Here is a 17,890-nt window from a genome sequence, read left to right on the forward strand (position 1 = left end):
ATCAGTTGCCGAGAAGCTCCGACTTCATTTCTCCTGGAGGATGCCTTCCTTCTTTGAGTAGAATAACTTCTTCTGTGTAGAGCACTTGGAAAATATTGGCGTCCATTACTATCAAACATGGACATGGAAAGGAACGTAATCTTATTATTGCCTGCCTTCATACGCACATGGGAATATATCAGTGTACGTACTGTGCAGCTGGTTTTAAATCACGTACTCTTGGAAACCATCAGCTGGAGTGCATGCCACGCGCCTCATTACGTCTTCCATTCTATCCAGCACTCTCAGCGGCACAGCGCAGTTGGCTAAAACAAACGACATTGTTGAGTAGAGAATAGACTGAATGAGAATTCTCCTTCCATCAAAAGATGACATCTTCCATTTCCAACTGCCGATTCTCCTCCAAATTTTGCCTGATAGTGGATTAACATTTGCACTTCCCAAATACCGGTACACCCAAATAAGTACAAGTTTCATTCTTTGTAGGACTACTAAATTGCATTTACTGTCCTTTACAGTAGCTTTGGCTACCAAAAAATAATCATCTGCAAAAAAAACAGAAATATGTGAGATTGTTTTATTGTTAGATGTTTACTTGCAAGTATTTTGTGCACTAGATAGCTGTTTACTTGTCATGTAGTAGTTCCTTATGTCTTCTTATGCCTATGGCTGCCAAAGTGTTTGTTGCTATTGTATTTTACATGCATTACTATATAGCTGTTTAGCATTTTATGGCCACTTTGGGGAAATTCTCACTAATACGTCAAACAAATCCAGGCCAGCTCATAAAGGCTGGTTGCATGAGAGATAGGTGGGTCCGCTCATGGATTCTATTCCGCGCCAAAACGGATGGCCTTTCCTTTTCTGCATCCAATTATTTACTTACCTAACCCATTATCTGGTCGACTAGTCAAGGTGGGTCCAGATGACATTTCAAAGTCGCGTTTAGTGCACGAACTTATCCGCATCCTGAATCCATCCTCCATGGCTGAACCGCCCGCGTGCTGTAAACTCTAAACCTAAAGTTTTTTTTTTGTTTGTTTGTTTTTTATTTCAAGAAAAGGGCAATAGAAAGGAAGCCACTCGTTTCACAGCCACCAGTCCGTAAATGGAGGCAATACTCGTTCCTCTATCGCCACGTCCCGTAATTTCTAGAAGCCGTGAGAACGTGTCAGACGATTAGCGATTCTCTATTTTCTCTCGTGAAATAGCCAAGACACTGGATCCAAGTCCGACAGAAGAATCCACACGTGCGACTGCGCCCCTCGCGCTCGCGGGGACCTTGCACCGCTTTCGTCTTCTTCTGCTCTCCCATGCACACTCCCCCTCTCATTGTTTACTTCCCACACCTCCATAAACAACCCCCCCCCTCCTCCTCCTCCTTCTCCTTTCCTTCTAACTTCGAATCATGGCGATGTTGACGGCGACGAAGCGCGCGATTCGGTCCCTGGCTCCAAGGGTTCTCGATGTCTCTCCTCTCACGAGACAGCTCCATGTAATCTACTAAAATTTCTATTTTTTTTTTTGGATTCTTTTTAGTATCAATCTGAGTACTTTAGGTGATTTGTTTTTGATCTCACTGTTTGAAGTGATTTGGAGGACTTCCTATTTTTCTCTCCCATTTTTAGTATCGTACTGCTGCTTGTTCCTCAAATCTTGTTTAAAGATTGATTTTTAGTTATTTCGACAAAATAATATGTACATTTGCCATCTTCAATTGTTTTGAAGTCATACTATGAGGAAGCTTCGGGTTATTTGCTTCGGTTCTTGCTATATGGTGTGACTAGGAGTGTTCTGTGTTTTTGGTATATTTTGGTAATTTATTACTAGAACGCCACTAGTTGCGCTTTAAAAAATTGTTCCTTTTGGATTAACTAATGCAAAAATTATCTTTTTTGTAAAAGCGAATCTATGAATTTTCCTTTTTTTATTTTTTTATTGAAGCACTAATTTGAGTAAGCTTTAGGTGATGGGCTTCCTGCCCACTATTTGAAGTGATTCAAGCGCAGTTCTATGCATTTTAATTTTGTCTCCTACTTTTTTGATATAATTCCGCTGAGAGTGCTGCCCGTTCCTTTAATGAAAACTAGAGTGAAAGTTAAGTTTTAAGTTAACAAACAATGTTCTTCCTTTTGTATACTATAGAAAGCCATCTGCCAGGCTTTGTTTTCTCCCGTTTTTTTTCTCTTTATCTAGAGATGAGATGGGAAAACTTTAGCTTTATTGCTGGCTCTTTATTTACTTGCCTTGAGTCTGGTCTTGATATGTGGATTTTTTTTTTTTTTTCATGTATCAAGAATTTGGTTTTGTTAGAAAAAGCCAAAACCATTCTCCCCGAAGTGAATGTATAACGTGTAATTTTCTGAAGCAGTCTGCAATCTGAAATCTTATCGCTGCCGCTATTTTATTTCCTGGATTTGAAGTCAACTTCTTTATTCATTTTTAGTCATTTGATCACTGTATGCCTCAGAGTACAGACTTCGGTTGCCTGATTTTGATTTCTTAATATCATGCAGGCTTCCCCTGGGAGCAAAAAGATTGTTGGGGTGTTCTACAAGGCCAATGAATACGCGACGCTGAATCCTAACTTCTTAGGGTGCGCTGAGCGAGGCTTGGGCATTCGTGAGTGGCTGGAATCTCAGGGCCACCAGTACATTGTCACTGATGACAAAGAAGGCCCGAACTGTGGTCAGTATTTGGTGATTTAAAATTAATTTTGTGTGTAAGCTTGTGATTTTAATGTATAAAAGTTAGTGAACTGAAACTATGCATCAACATCAATGAATTGTATGCTTATTTTTAGTTAAATTCAAACATTTGTCTTCTCAAATCTATTTAAGAGTTAGTTACATGGAAGATCAGAAGAGTGCTAGATATGGAAAGGAGTTTGGATGTGTGTGATGGGGTTCATTAGGAGGATGGAGACATAAGAAAACCAGATTGGTAGAAGAAACTAGTGTTTGACCTTGGATTTAACTCTTGGTAGTTGGTAAGTGTAAATGGTACAAAAAGAATTCACTGAATTGGCTGAAGTCCATGGGCAGGGTATTTGGTTATCACATGGATAGACATATATTCATATAGGAGATTCTATGCCTCTTAGCTAGTAATGCACTATTTATCTTGTTTCGATAAGCAAGTTTAAATTATTTTTCCTAATATTGCCCTAGAATTTTGGTGCACTGAATTGCTTTCTTCTATCAAAGAGGAAACACTGTCAAAAAGCAAGAGGAAAAAAAAAAGACCCTCTTATTGGCTTATGCTGCTTTGTATTAATTTTCTGCAACCCTATACGACACACATAATTTCTCTGGTTTAAAATGTAGCCTTTAATAATGCCAATTTAGTGGATTCATGCATCATTTTATACCATAAATAACATCAGTATAATTGAAATGGTACAAAGTCTATATGTGATTCCAAAATTCATGGCTGATACATGGATTCACTCTTACCTTGTTTGTGATGGATAATTGAGTTCTCTATCTCATTTTCAAGTCATAAGTAATATATATTTTGACAGTCTATTAATGCAATGCTTGCTTCGATTAAATGTTGCAATACTAAAATTTCTGTGTTCTTACCCAGAGCTTGAGAAACATATCCCTGATCTGCATGTTTTAATATCCACCCCCTTCCATCCGGCCTATGTTACGGCGGACAGAATCAAGAAGGCCAAGAACTTGCAACTTCTTCTCACTGCTGGGATTGGCTCTGACCACATTGATTTGAAAGCAGCAGCTGAAGCTGGACTGACTGTTGCTGAGGTCACTGGAAGCAATGTGGTCTCGGTTGCAGAAGATGAGCTCATGCGAATTCTCATTCTTGTCCGAAACTTTCTACCTGGCTATCATCAGGTGATTGAAGGTGAATGGAATGTTGCAGCCATTGCATATAGGGCCTACGACCTTGAAGGCAAGACTGTTGGGACTGTTGGGGCTGGCCGCATTGGAAAGCTTTTGCTCCAGCGTCTAAAGCCCTTCAACTGCAATCTGCTGTACCATGATCGGCTCAAAATGGAACCTCAACTAGAGAAAGAGATTGGGGCAAAATTTGAGGAAGATCTTGATGCTATGCTTGCTAAGTGTGACATTGTTGTTATCAACATGCCTCTTACTGAGAAAACTAGGTAACTTTTTCTTCATCTGTCTAGTTTTCTTTATTATGAATTTATTCTTCCGGTGTCATTTATTCATTACTGTTAAGGTTTCTATGCAAAAGTCGCAACTTAAAATTAAGTTATTCTATATGAAATGGTCCATGTTTCTAGAAAATTTATTTGACATAGATGACACGGGAAAAACTTATGCCAGAGTCAATTTATCATCAATGGTAGCTTTCTAGAAGCATATGCAGGCATAATGAAGTTATAGAAAGCTACTAAGATTACTTCTGGGGTGTAATCAAACTATGAATAACACTATCGAAGATGCTGATGGTAATATTCTTCTCATAACTTGAGTTATAGACTTCAGAAGAATAGCTTTTATCACTTATAGTTTTATGGTGATAATGAATCACATCATTGAAAGGTAAGACATGCTCTGTTTCTTTTAGAACTACAGTTTTGATTTTCCATTGAGCTTTTCACTTTTGTGTTACCGAGTGCTACTTAGTTTGTTCTTGTTATTGATTTTCATGTTGGAAATATCTCGTGTCTTTATCAGCATAAGATATCTATTTGTGCATTTTGTAAGGTTTCCAGAGCACATAATACTAAAACTTTCCTTCAGTTGAAGTTTCAAAAGTATTCAAGTTTTCCTCAAAAGTGCGGTGTCTGATAACCATTTATGTAATGTTTGCAACTAAGTACATCAGGATATAGGGAAAACCTATTCAAGATGTCTTATTGAAAAAAAAAATTTAGCATTATTTATACTGCTTAGGTAAGGCTTGACAGTGATCACTGAGATTTGAAATCATTAGAATTATGGTAGGGAGATGATAAGCTGGAGCTGCAACTTTAGTGCCAACAGACGTAGAAAGGATGTGCTCATTGATTTTTAGCTATTTTTCATTGTCTGTCCATGGACCAGGATATATGTGTTCACTATCTTTTTAAAATCTGTGACTCTGCGTGCGCAATATATCTTAGGCTATTAAATGCTCATCTTCTTCATTATGTAACTATTCATTTCTTCAGAGGAATGTTTGACAAAGATAGGATTGCAAAGCTGAAGAAGGGAGTTCTCATTGTAAATAATGCCCGAGGAGCAATCATGGATACTCAAGCAGTTGTAGATGCTTGCTCCAGTGGCCACATTGCAGGTTTATTACTGTTCATCTACCAGTTTTGTGTGGGAAATAATTGAATCTCCATCTGAAATTCTGCTTCTCATTTGTGAAAATTTATTTCTTGTACGTTATGGTGATCCATCACCTGATATCATCTTTTATAATAACTCAGTCCCGGTCTGGCTCTGGAGAGGACACCAAGGGGTTGCAAGAATTTGTCATAGTCTAGATCAAGGAGAAAGAATCTCACTAGTCACAGAAGGATAGTTTGTCATAGTCTAGTAAGTTTGGGCTGACATGTTTCTCATTGACTGATTGGTCAAGAGAAAGAATCTCACTAGTCACAGAAGGATAGTTAATCAAATTTTAATAGATAGGATAATGAAAAATTTACTTTATTGCTTGATCTCCAGTTTGATAGTTCCCTGCTCTCAAGGATCATGTCAAAGTGACCCTCAATGCACTATTCTCCAGCACCTGGAAAATGGTGCTTTTTCTTTTTTCCTGATTATAGTATCCAGGGGATTCTTGAATGGTGGAAGTGCACTCCTTCCAACAAATCACAGTAAATATTAATAGTTTTGAGCTGGTTCTAGCTGCCTGCAAAGTAGCTTATTCAAAACAAAAAAAATCCACATATAGACCTCTTGGATTTTTTTTTCATGTCTTATTCTAAACTCTAATTTGAGTCCTTTTTTTTATTTTTTTTTTGAAATTATATATATACATGGAATGGTGCCTGAGTTACCACTTTTTCCCCCAATCTTCAGGTTACAGTGGTGATGTGTGGTACCCACAGCCTGCTCCAAAGGATCACCCATGGCGATACATGCCCAACCATGCAATGACGCCTCACATTTCAGGAACTACCATTGATGGCCAAGTATGCCATTTTTGACTAGATGTCTATTCCTCTGCTCTTTAGCTCTTTCTGGTAGGTGATCTGATTGCTAAATTTAAACTGAAATGGTGCAGCTGAGATATGCTGCTGGAACTAAGGACATGTTGGATAAATACTTCAAGGGAGAGGACTTCCCCCCACAAAATTACATTGTCAGGGAAGGCAAACTGGCGAGCCAGTACATCTGATCATACTTTGGTCGATGAAAGAGGGACTTCTTTGTACGAATCAGTGGGTGGGTTGTCAGAAGTCCAAATAAATCCTAGAGTTCACTCTATGTATTTGTTAACCAAGTTGTCAGAAGTTCAAATAAATCCTAGAGTTCACTGTATGGATTTGTTAACTAAGTCCTCTGTTCAGAGTAACAATTATGTCACTAACTATGGTGGCTAGCAGGGAAATTTTCTTTCAGCTGATTGTGCTGTTCTGGATTGATGCATCAAATTGATTCATATAGTGGTTGTGCTTGTGTTTGTTTCACCGGTCTTGCTGAGTTTACTGACAGGAGATTGGAATCATTTGTGTCGAAAATTCAGAAATATTCTAAATGAGCATGGAGAGGAGAGAGTCACCAGAGATCTTGCTGATAGATACTGGTCCATTCATAAATTCAGTAACCTACTACCTCACTGAAACTTTGATGAGCTTATCTGGAGATGACACCTTAAACCTCATGGCTGAGGAATTGGCTTAAGGGGAGATTTCAGGAACATCCATGGCATATATAATATTAGTTATCAAACCTTTTTCCTAGTGTCTGCTTGAAGAAATGATCAATGCGAACCTGAGAAATAATGATAGAACAGTATTGTCAGAAGGTATTCAACTAAAAGCGATCAAAGGGAAGCTTCTTGGATATATACCAATATTTCAATCAGCTAGGGCTCTTAAAGCTAGGCACTGAAGTCATTGGCCATCTCCAAGGGTCAACAATTTTCCCAGCCACTCCTTGGTCTGGCTTAATTTGATTGAAGTGCCTGTCTTTTTGACCTTTTGATTAGTGCAACTACATAGGGCAACTGACCGGGCTGCTGCATATGTAGTTCCATACTCCGGTGGCTTTTTTTGGGATAATTAGGAAGCCTCCCTTCCCTCTCTCTCTTCATCATCTTTTTTTTTTTTTGGCTTTTTTGAACGAACAGTATATTTTATCCGGTTTATAAAAAAAAAGTTTATTTAAACTTCCATAATTGCAATAATGTATATGCAAAATTTTTCATATATATAGAAATCAATGCAAAAGTCCTATCACGACACTTTCAGCAACTAGATTTTGTCTTCACATTTTATCGATTGCAAAGAAACAAAGATCCCTGTCTATTGCAAGGAAAAAAAAAGAAGCTAAATAAGGTATGGAATTTAGCGGTACTATTCCATGAAATGAAAACAAAGTAGGGAAGAACAAAAAAAATAGATGATATTATGTTAGTGGGTACGGTGTAGTAAGGCTCATTTTAAAAATTTAGGCTCCACCTTGGCTTGCAAGTTGCAAGCCTGAAAAATAAGGATGAAATTGTCAAGGTTAAAAAGAATCTACTGAAGGAAGAAATAGATATTTAATATATATATATATATATATATATATATATATATATTGAAGTATAAATTATTCTTGTGTTAAATAAAGTAGTCGGGTTAGAAGGAAAAAATAAAGTATTTATCATTTATTTACTATATTATTATTTAATTTAAACTATTTTATTTTTGAAAGAAAATAATTTAACCCATCTACTAAAGTAGATAGATTTGACCACTTTAGTTCTGATCCAACTTTAGCCTTAAATCTGAATTGACTAAAATTTGAGTTTGGAATTATGTATGAGATTGACCTTTTATTTTCTATAAAAAAATTGGACAAAGCTTAATCCAATCAAACTGTAAATAAAAAGAAACCATGATACAGCATAACACGAGGCTTGGGCTGTTCTCCATCTAAGCTATCAAATTTTTTTTTTTTTTCATAGAACAATAAATTATAAATAAATTATTTATATTTCTAAAGTTAAAAAAAAAAAAAAAAGTAGAGTCTGGACCAGACATACCTCTTTACCTGCAAAGTCAAAAAGTTGATGAGGATATCGATCAGGATACAATCTTGTAAATATCTGATGTTTGGAGGGCAATCATCGCCACCCATGTATACGGATCCGATCTTCTCAAATCGGACGGCTACAAACTTGCTCCCGATCCCTCAAAAGCCGAGCTTCCCCCGAAAGTCTCTCCCCCTCAGCGGCGACCCACGGATCTCCGGAAGAGCAGACAAATAACACGAAGGGAGAAAAGAAGGATAGAAAAGGTAGGCGTTTGAAACCCTAGTTCTTCCAATCATGTCCGTTCCCCATTAATTCCTAATTTAGGGTTTTGGGTTCGCTTTCATTCTCCACCCGCGGCGTAATTTCTTTCTTGATTTAGGGCTCGGGTTTGTTCTCTGTTTATTTGATGGGAAATATTTTTAAAATTATTGTTGACATATTTTTCTAGATAAGGATTTTTGTTGTGTCTTTGTGGATTCGGATGCGGATGCAAGATCGTATGGGAATTTCCTTATGTTTTAGTATGCGGTATATTGGGTTACGATTTTTTTAAAGGTTTTCTATGTGTGGATTTGTTGATTAGGCGAGAAATCCTAAAAGGGATTCAGTATTGGTGTCATGGATTTTAGAATTGTTTATTGCGATTGGGTAGGGGATGGTCTGAATTAGATCGATCGGGTTGGTATAAATATCATTATTTTTGTTATGATTGTAGATCACATTGAGGGAATATGTTGTGGAGTTTCTTTCGTGGTTTGATTAATTTATGGCAGTGTTGTTCATTAAACAACTCTAGCACCCCCCTACTCCCCCGAAAAAAAAATTCAAGCTTTGTGTCTACAATTCAGAAGCCTTCATTTTGTGTATCAAAAGCATGGTATTATATAACGGATATTTTGACATTATAATGGTTTTAAAGTGCCTTTGTTTTACCATAAACATAAAACTGTAGATAATCAGCATTTTTTATGCTTTATGACCGTATCTACAACGTTCATATTGTTGTTATTTTATACCGTTACTAGTCAGTGTACTTAATTTTGTTTGCTATGATAATACCATAGTGTCTCTGAAACTATGTTTTATTATTTATGCTATTTTTTGGATGAAAAGATTTACTATTTAAATATGACATAACTAGCTAGCTGTTATTTTTCTTGTTGCTAGTGGTTAAGTGCCATTTACAATTAGCAGTAATGGCTGATATAGAACAATAATAAATAATGCCGGAAAAGTTTTTGGTTAGTCAAACAAAAACCTATTATGAAGTTATCATGGATGATGATGGTTTCAGCTTTGGGCAATTACATGACTATAATGATGTTAAAACCATGATAGAGAGGCATTGGTTGTCATTATGTTGTAAAAGCTTTGCCATCAACCATGAAAACCTTTTGCTAAAAAAATGTTTTTCTGCCAATCCATGTGCCTTTTCAGAAATGGCTGAATCGAAGCCTGGATTGAGAAAACCAGTGTTTACCAAGGTTGATCAGCTTCGACCTGGCACCACTGGGCATACCCTCACAGTGAAGGTGGTCGACTCAAAGATGGTTTTGCAGAAGGGGCGCCCTGATGGGCCTCAAGTTCGACGGATGCGTATTGCTGAATGTTTGGTCGGGGATGAAACTGGAATGATAGTTTTTACAGCCAGGAATGAACAAGGTAGACATTACCTTAAATAAAAACCTATTAGCTAATGTTTTACAAATAAATAGTCGATTGACCTCTTTTATTTTTAATAATTTTGTTTGTTTGGTACACTAGTAATACATTTATGATATAATTGTACACTCTAGTTTCTAAATTTGTGATCATGATGCTACTATGATATTTGCACGTCTCTTTTGTACACAGCTAGTGCTCATTGTCCTTGTAGGAGTTTCTTTTCAGTTTCCCCCTCTGTTTACGTTTCATCATGAAGCATTATATTGGAGGCAAGCTGTCTTTGCTCCAAAATACCGAACAATTTTACTGATGGATGATAGAACCAAGAATAAAAAGAAATTGGATAAGCTTCAGAAATAAAATAATTTGTAAACTGTTGGGGGAAAAACTTCATAGTCCCATGACCAGACCAGGGTGATGCTGCCAGCTTTTAGAAGGACCAAGTATCTTGCCACTTTGGCTATTACATTCAATCTTTGTTATGCTGAGAAATCTTCTTAAAGTCTAGTTATATAATTAAAAAACTGTCATAGATCTTGAAGCTGTTATTCAGCTCAAGGTCACCTCCCAGAATGCTGATCGATATAAGATCATTTTGTAGATACAACCAGAGCAATGCTCTTGTCCTGTCTATAGCTTAAATGGAATTTGCGAGCAAAAATTGATCAAATATGAGAAACTTTCTGTACGTTGTTATCATCAGAAACTATTTTCCTCCACCCTCTCGAGTTCCTGTTTCTCCATATTTCTCAAAAGAATAAAGATTTTTTCCCATTTTCTGTCACTAATATTAACCAAAATAATTTACTCATGTAATTTATTGTTTTGATTATTGCATTGTACCAGGACTTCATCTTTAGTGTCTGTTAACCACCATTTGGACATATGTGCATTCTTGATTGCTGGGGTCATTTCTATAAGTTGTTTTATTCTTTCACATCTTTCTTTCTTGAATATTACTTCACTTCTGCTTAATGGCTAAAGGCTTTTTGGGAGGCGAATATTCACCTCATCACCTTGCTGGAGGCATTTATAGAGGCTACATTGTTTACAGTTTAGTTTGCTGCCATTTTAGCTTAAATGATCAACTATTCATCTCCCTCCCTTTTACTTCCTCTTCTATTTACCCAAATTTGGATCCATTGTAGTGGTTTTAAAGTCCCATTCGTAATGCTTTATCAGTAATTTAAAGCAAAGAGATCAGCACATATGCACTGTCGCATACACACTCAGAGATGACTAAAAAGTCTCATAGACATCTATCTGTGTTCTCATACACATGGATGATATGAAAACACAAATTTGTAAATGTATCCACATGCATTTATTATAATTTCTTTTTTTTTAATTTGTAAAATGTATAGATGTGTATTATATGCTTCTGTGTATTCATCTATGTGTATTTTTATGTGCATGCGTGTACACAAACTCATGCACAGAAACCATTTTTTTAGGTGTTCCAGTTAGAAGGTTGACTTGATTGTCGAGTACCATATATATGCTGTCCTTCCTTTGTCATTTTTATTTACTCTAGTAAGATGTCTTGGTGAAGCATGTTAACCCTTCCTTCTCAATCTGCTAGAAGCTCTTTCCTGGTGCCTACTTTTACCAAGATTTCTTTGTTTTTATCCTTTTTTTAGATAACTCTCATGTATAAATGAGTTGTGAGTATATGCTGCATTCTGAAACATGCACTTATGTATTAGTCGTTACATTCCAAAGATTTTGTATATAGTTTCAACCAAGCAATTGCTTAGGAATATCAAATTTATGGTTAATCTTCACATTCACGCATGCATGTAGTCATTAATGCCTTCATCTGTAACTTGTATGCTATTTTTTGCGGACACAATTTTGTGAAGCCCTCAGGCTTGCACTTGCATCGATTTGATTTATTGAAAATGTATGATCTTATAATATAGCTGTCCTTTTTTTTGCCTACTGCATGTGCACTTGGGCTTCAGACTGACATTTTAGGATGCATCATGAGAGCAGCTGACTCAACAAAAAAATGCATAAATTCACATCTTTCTGTCCGTGCATATTACAGGTGTTCATGCATGCTTGTTTACACAGATCTGATCAAGTAGCTACAGTCATCACCAAGCTTTCCAATTCTGTGCATCAGATGAAGCCTAATTTGATCATCATATATTCCATGCATATGATCTTTTTTGCTTATGATCTTATAACCATTAATTGCACTTTATGATACAGCTGTTTGCTTATTCCTTGTCCATCGTCCCAATCTCTGCCTTTTTTTTTATGTTTTGATGATATATTTAATTGCTTTTCTTTCGATCAGCACCAGATTTCAGCTGTCCATGCACTTGGTCAGATAGTCTCTTGCAAGTGAAGCAAGTTCTTATAATTCTTTCTCTCTCCAGTTGGTTTTGGTCTTCTATGTACTCAGATTTCATCGTCATTTACTGTGACTATATTTTTCTATGCTCACAATTGTATTTATCCATGGACTTACAAACAATCAATTGGGCAGTTTCCTGAGATGTTTTTAATTTTTAAGAAGTTTCTTATGTTCTACTCCTGTGCTTGATCTTTAAGACACTTTATACCTAAGCATCTGTCGGGATTCTTTCTGAAACTATATACTAGTTCTAGGCCTACTTAATAGTTCATAACATGAAAGTTACACGTACATCTTGATCTTGACTATTTGAAACACTTTCTATTGGATGAGTAATTTTTCAGGAATACAATTAACTTTATTTGTAGGCCTTAATATATTATCAACTTTTTCTCCTATCGTGTTTACATTCACGTAGACACCTTTCTCTAGCAAACATGTCCAATGTTACAAACTGTTGCAAGAAATCAATGTGCTCATTTGTTTTTTGAATCAATTTTTTTTTTTACAATATTGCATAAGCTTAACTTGTTCATACCTATTATGTATGCATGTGTGCACCAAATCAACTTTTTTATGCTTATGGTATATTTGACCGGCTTTTTCAAGCATTGTTCTTTCACAAATGCAATATTATGAACGCAATCATAATTGAAACTAGTTTTTACTTTCATCTCCACTGCACATTATCATCCTACAGGTGTACAAACTCCAAACATGTACAGATGGCATCAACAATATATCCCAAGAATTTCTAACTTTAGTATATTTCCTAATATTTTTTTCCCGTCATGTTCTTTATTTTTTTCATTCATAACTAAAATAATGCATGGTATGCATTCAGTGGACTTGATGAAGCCAGGGACAACCGTGATACTTCGAAATGCAAAGATTGACATGTTTAAGGGATCCATGAGGCTGGCCGTGGATAAATGGGGCCGTGTTGAAGTCGCTGATCCAGCTGATTTCACTGTTAAGGAGGACAACAACCTTTCTTTGGTGGAATATGAGCTAGTGAACCTCGTTGAAGAGTGACCAAGTGCTACAGTATGCCGAAGCACCAAAGAATTCAGGCTTGATGTGGTATTTTTTGTTTTTGGAGGTTGGCACATGATATATCTGTTCTCTTATGCAGCTTTGACTCATGGAGCTGCCCAGACCAGCTCTTTTTAGGACAAAATGCGGGTACAATCAGAAAGAAGCTACCAGCAGGAATCAGTCACACCTTGCTATACAGTGCAGCTTGTTGAAGCCTCTGGTCAGCTAGATGGTGGTGATTGCACCTCTTAGGTACATTATGTAGAACTTTGTTTGGGTTGTTTAAAGTCTCTAGTACGATGTTTTTGAATGTTTAATTAAGTACTGAGAAGTCTATCTGGTCTTTGCTTCTGAGTTATCAAACATAATAATATGTCAAGAAAATTCTCCTTTATATTTATACTGTGAGATTTTAATCTGCAAAACTTTAATTACTTTGCATATATGCTAGTTTTTGCATTTTTCTGCTTCCAGAAATCCTCAAGAGATTTCTTTTTTCTGAATTTCCTATATATAGCCTAAATACAGATACTTTTGATTTCATCGCGCTTAGCAAATTCCATTTTACATTGCTGCTGCATTCTCAAGTTGCAAGTAAGAGTGATTGTTGGAGTTACTTGGGGTATCGCAGCCAAGCTTTATGCTGCAGCCTCCTAGGCTGGAACGGGACATGCACGTGTAAAGAGAAAACAATATGGTACAAGTTTTTTAATTGGCATCGATAAAGAATAAGCAATATTAACATTGGATTTTATTTTAGATATGGGTGGAGATAGACAAGAACACATTCTGCAGTGATTTTACAATCAGATTTTAAAGTGAGGTTGCCAATAGGAGACTGCTCATCTCCTTATCTTGTAGCAACTGGAACCTGTCAATCAAGCGTGCAATAGAGAACTAAAAGAGGCTCGTGTTCAAAATTTGCAGAGACCTAGATGCAGAAGGCCTGTTTGGCATTAAATTTTTTAAGAATAGAGTTTGATTGCTGTTTTTCCTGCTCTTGTTCCTCTGTAAATTAGTGGTATATCATATGAAAATTGATGGCATTTGCACAAAATTTTTTCTATTCCTTGCTTTTATTTTTACTCATTTTTGAAAGCAATAAATCTTTGCTGCCAGAATCTTTATAAGTATTACTTCTACAAACAATTTGAAAGAAAAGGATTTTCATCGTACATCATGTTCTGCTTAGTTCATTTTTTTTTCTGGAGTTTTTAAGACAAGAGCAGAGAGCAAGAGCGATGCTAAACAGGTCCTGAGTTGAAGATGTGTTTCCAGGATATATTACTGCATCAAATACATGTGAGACCAAGATAATTGGTACAGTAATTAACCGGCATGTGTCAGCCTAAATCCTCCCAGATGGAAGGCCAAATAATTAGAAGGAACGGTTGTGTCCTGCAAGTTAACTGATCTTGTTTTTTTAGAGAGATCTTTACCTGCACAATAATTAGGATTTTAAGAATGCACCATCCAGTAATCGAGCCAAGAATCTCTAGGCAGCTTGCTACCCCCAGCTCACAAGTCAACTGCTATTGTTGACTGTTATATTAGAAAATGATTTCAATTTTAATATCAGGCAGTGAAAGAGAAAGTTGGGACCAGCATGAAATATTTCAATTTTTTATGGGTGGCCTGCAGGACCTGCCAAGTTTTATAATCTTAGCAGCCCTTCTCATTCCTATAATTGAAGTTGAAGAAGAAAAAGACAAAACATATTTAAGGCATTTAGATAGGTTACCATGCAATCTATGCCACACATGCCCTGCAAATGTGCAGTCTAAAAGACACTGAGTATAAGAGTTTAGGATGTGTGAAGCACCTTCATCTTATGCTTTTCTGTAATAAATTAGGTTGAGGCCTAAGTGCGCTGCTTATGTTTGAGTTGGCGATAAGATGTTGCTCTGTTTCTCTACATTTTTCATGTTTTTTCTTTGATGATTAATTAAGATGATATGCTAAAACTGATAGCCTTTTTATTGTTCTTATAGCTAGCACTCTTAGTTACCATGTGGTCCTTGTATATTTTTTAAAGCATCCTTGTTAATTGGATTCTAGCTAGTATAAGGTTGCGGACACCATCTGCTCTCTCTTTCACACCACACACTTACACACTACGCAGAGATCCTACTACTGCTGGTCATTTAGACTAAATTAATCTGCTTGAACATTAAACAAATCAGCAAACAAAGATTTTCCAAGTCCCACACCACCACTGCTCATCTGAACTTTGTAAATCTCCATGAGTGTGCTGATAAACTATTAAGACTCAGACTTCCATGTGAATCTTTTGGACAACCGTGATAACTTTAATTGGTGATTATCTTCTAAGCAGGTGCTTGAAACACATTAAATATCTTACCATGCATTCCATAGCATTATTAGCCATGGTGTTGCTCTCAGCATCCAGGGTGCTGCAGCCCCGGGTGTTATATTTATCTCCTGGTTCTTGAAGGTCTTGGAAGTGAAGACATGGCAAGGACATTGGACCCCTTGCCCCAACCAAGCCATTGTCCGTTCCTTTTTCTGAATGCAGTTTACCATTACTCAAACTACGATCTTGTATCATATAATGCAGACATCAAACGCTGTAACACCTACCCATGGATGGACAGCAGTTAAATTGGCAAGACCCCGGCCAATTGCACCTATATAGCATTCATGACTTGGAACGTGGCTCAGTGATTGCCCATTTAATGGCATAGACCTAAACCGTACCTCGTGTTTTAAGTATGGCATCCGACAAGCGGATGGATCCCATTCAATTATCATAGTCTGCGTTTAATGGGGTAGTTCTACTTTTTTTGTCTATATATGGTGGTAATATTATGTAAGGGATAAAGAATCCTATGGCATTTGTCTCTTAACTATTTCTTCAAAACATTTGCATTGATCATAATCAGAATTATCCCTAAGCTCATCTAAAAGGTTGGTAGGGTTCTCTACCTCCTAGATTTTGATGCATTTGTTATCTGGAAACACATTCTTGGGAGTTGGGACACAAGGGATTTTTCACTTTCTTGGCACTGTTTGCAGTGTTTCCATTTTATTTAAGTGTGTTAAGCCCTATGGATAGAATGAGTCAAACATGAAGCATCTTTTGCATGGACCACTAGATCTTTGTTTGGGTTTCTGTGTCCGTTTTCCATTCCAATGTTCTATTGTCAATTTCTCCCTTCGCTTTCTCTCCATCCAAATCCCTACTTTCTATACCTGGTTTGAAAGCAATGAAGAAGTGTGTGTTTCTATGCGCAAAATACTATGATTTAGAAACAAGTGGTGCAACTTGGTAACTAGGGTTTGATTCCCTAGTTACAATTTTTTCTTTTTTAAATTTTGATGTTCTGTGCTATGCAACGTGGTATAGCCTGATTCCATTTGAGATGCTTGTACCACGGGCAATTCATCTGATGCCTGACGTGTGCTTTGCTAACAAGCACAGTGCAATCATTTGTTAAACTTCGTAAAGACTATTTAAATGTCTTGTTGCACATTTTGCAAGGAGAGATGAAGGTCGAAGAACCATAGGATTCGTGCATAAAAACTCAAAATTTTTTACTCTACAATTTTGAATTTTTATACATGACTCTTAAGGTTCTTCAACCTTCATCTTTTCCCTTTTTTAATTCTACTTTTGGGTTGAACAAAATTTTTAACTTAGCAACTCGGGCGGATGAAGTAAAACAACTGATCACAGCTTAAGAAGTCAGCAGCAACCAACATGCTTTTCTTGAAGGGAAATAAAAAACAGTAGAAAAGATGAAAATTTTTGTAATATGAGGTTATGGAATCTAGTGGTGTTTAATTATTATAAGAGCAGCATGTAATCAATCATTTTTATATTTTGATAATTGTAATAACTAGAAGCTAATATATGAATTATTATATTAATGTGATCTCAAACAGGAGACAGAACAAATTCATTCAATCCTCATAGTATTTACACCATCAACTTTTAAAATCATGTACTGAAAAGAAAAGGAAAGATCTTTGTCGAGTCTAGCATTACAACGGTCACAATCTTATCTTAACATCTTAAGTTTAAAAAATTGTGCTCATGAATTTATTATCCAGTCTACACTGTCATGGATATTTCTAACATGTCAGCTTTTTCAAGAAGTAGAGGGCTGTCTACTGGTGGAGGAGAGGAGAAAAGGTAACTTAGAGGACTACTTTTGGAAGAGGCACAGAGCACTCTCCAAGAGAAGAACTCATTCCAAAATTTAGTCCTAAGTTCTTTTTGGCTCTTACTTTCTTTTTGGACGAGCGACAATGCCTGAAGACATTTTTATTCATCAAAATTCAGGACTTGGATTAGCTATTGTTCGTCATGAGTTAACTCCTAAACACCACTTTTTTTATAAGAACACCTGAACATTGCTGGATGTTCATTAGAGCAGGAGTAACAGTTAAAAATAAATATGAATTTAATAAATGTGAGAGTCAAAATCTGGCCTGAATTTTTCCCTCTTGTTAATTCTAGATAATTAAAAGAAAAAAGAGCTTTTAGAAAAAGGAAAAAGAGACAAAACAAAGCTGTTGTCTTGTTTGGATTAGGCAATGTTATGCACTGAACAGACATAATAACTATCACCAAGCTGCATACAGAGAATGCAAGGGCTCATGAAAGAGAGATTTAAGAAGCACATGTTT

At 36.4% G+C, this 17,890-nt stretch overlaps 2 protein-coding genes across 3 annotated transcripts; both read left to right on the forward strand.

Moving 5' to 3' along the window:
• Positions 1–1,342: 1,342 nt before the first annotated feature.
• LOC103701979 (formate dehydrogenase, mitochondrial) lies at positions 1,343–6,575 on the forward strand. Its single transcript, XM_008784223.4, has 6 exons — positions 1,343–1,495; positions 2,517–2,688; positions 3,589–4,129; positions 5,144–5,268; positions 6,006–6,118; positions 6,211–6,575. The coding sequence occupies exons 1-6, from the start codon at positions 1,409–1,411 to the stop codon at positions 6,322–6,324; spliced, it is 1,152 nt and encodes a 383-aa protein (XP_008782445.2). The 5' UTR covers positions 1,343–1,408; the 3' UTR covers positions 6,325–6,575.
• A 1,733-nt stretch (positions 6,576–8,308) lies between these two features.
• Positions 8,309–13,656, forward strand: LOC103701977 (uncharacterized protein At4g28440-like). Of its 2 annotated transcripts, XM_008784219.3 has the most exons (4): positions 8,309–8,432; positions 9,607–9,831; positions 13,044–13,246; positions 13,335–13,645. In XM_008784219.3, the coding sequence occupies exons 2-3, from the start codon at positions 9,609–9,611 to the stop codon at positions 13,232–13,234; spliced, it is 414 nt and encodes a 137-aa protein (XP_008782441.1). In that variant the 5' UTR covers positions 8,309–8,432; positions 9,607–9,608; the 3' UTR covers positions 13,235–13,246; positions 13,335–13,645. The 2 variants fall into 2 exon arrangements, with proteins under 2 accessions (XP_008782441.1, XP_008782440.1); XM_008784218.4 differs by having other exon boundaries at positions 13,044–13,656.
• Positions 13,657–17,890: the final 4,234 nt, after the last annotated feature.

Source organism: Phoenix dactylifera, chromosome 6 (assembly GCF_009389715.1).
Source record: "Phoenix dactylifera cultivar Barhee BC4 chromosome 6, palm_55x_up_171113_PBpolish2nd_filt_p, whole genome shotgun sequence".
NCBI lineage: Eukaryota > Viridiplantae > Streptophyta > Magnoliopsida > Arecales > Arecaceae > Phoenix > Phoenix dactylifera.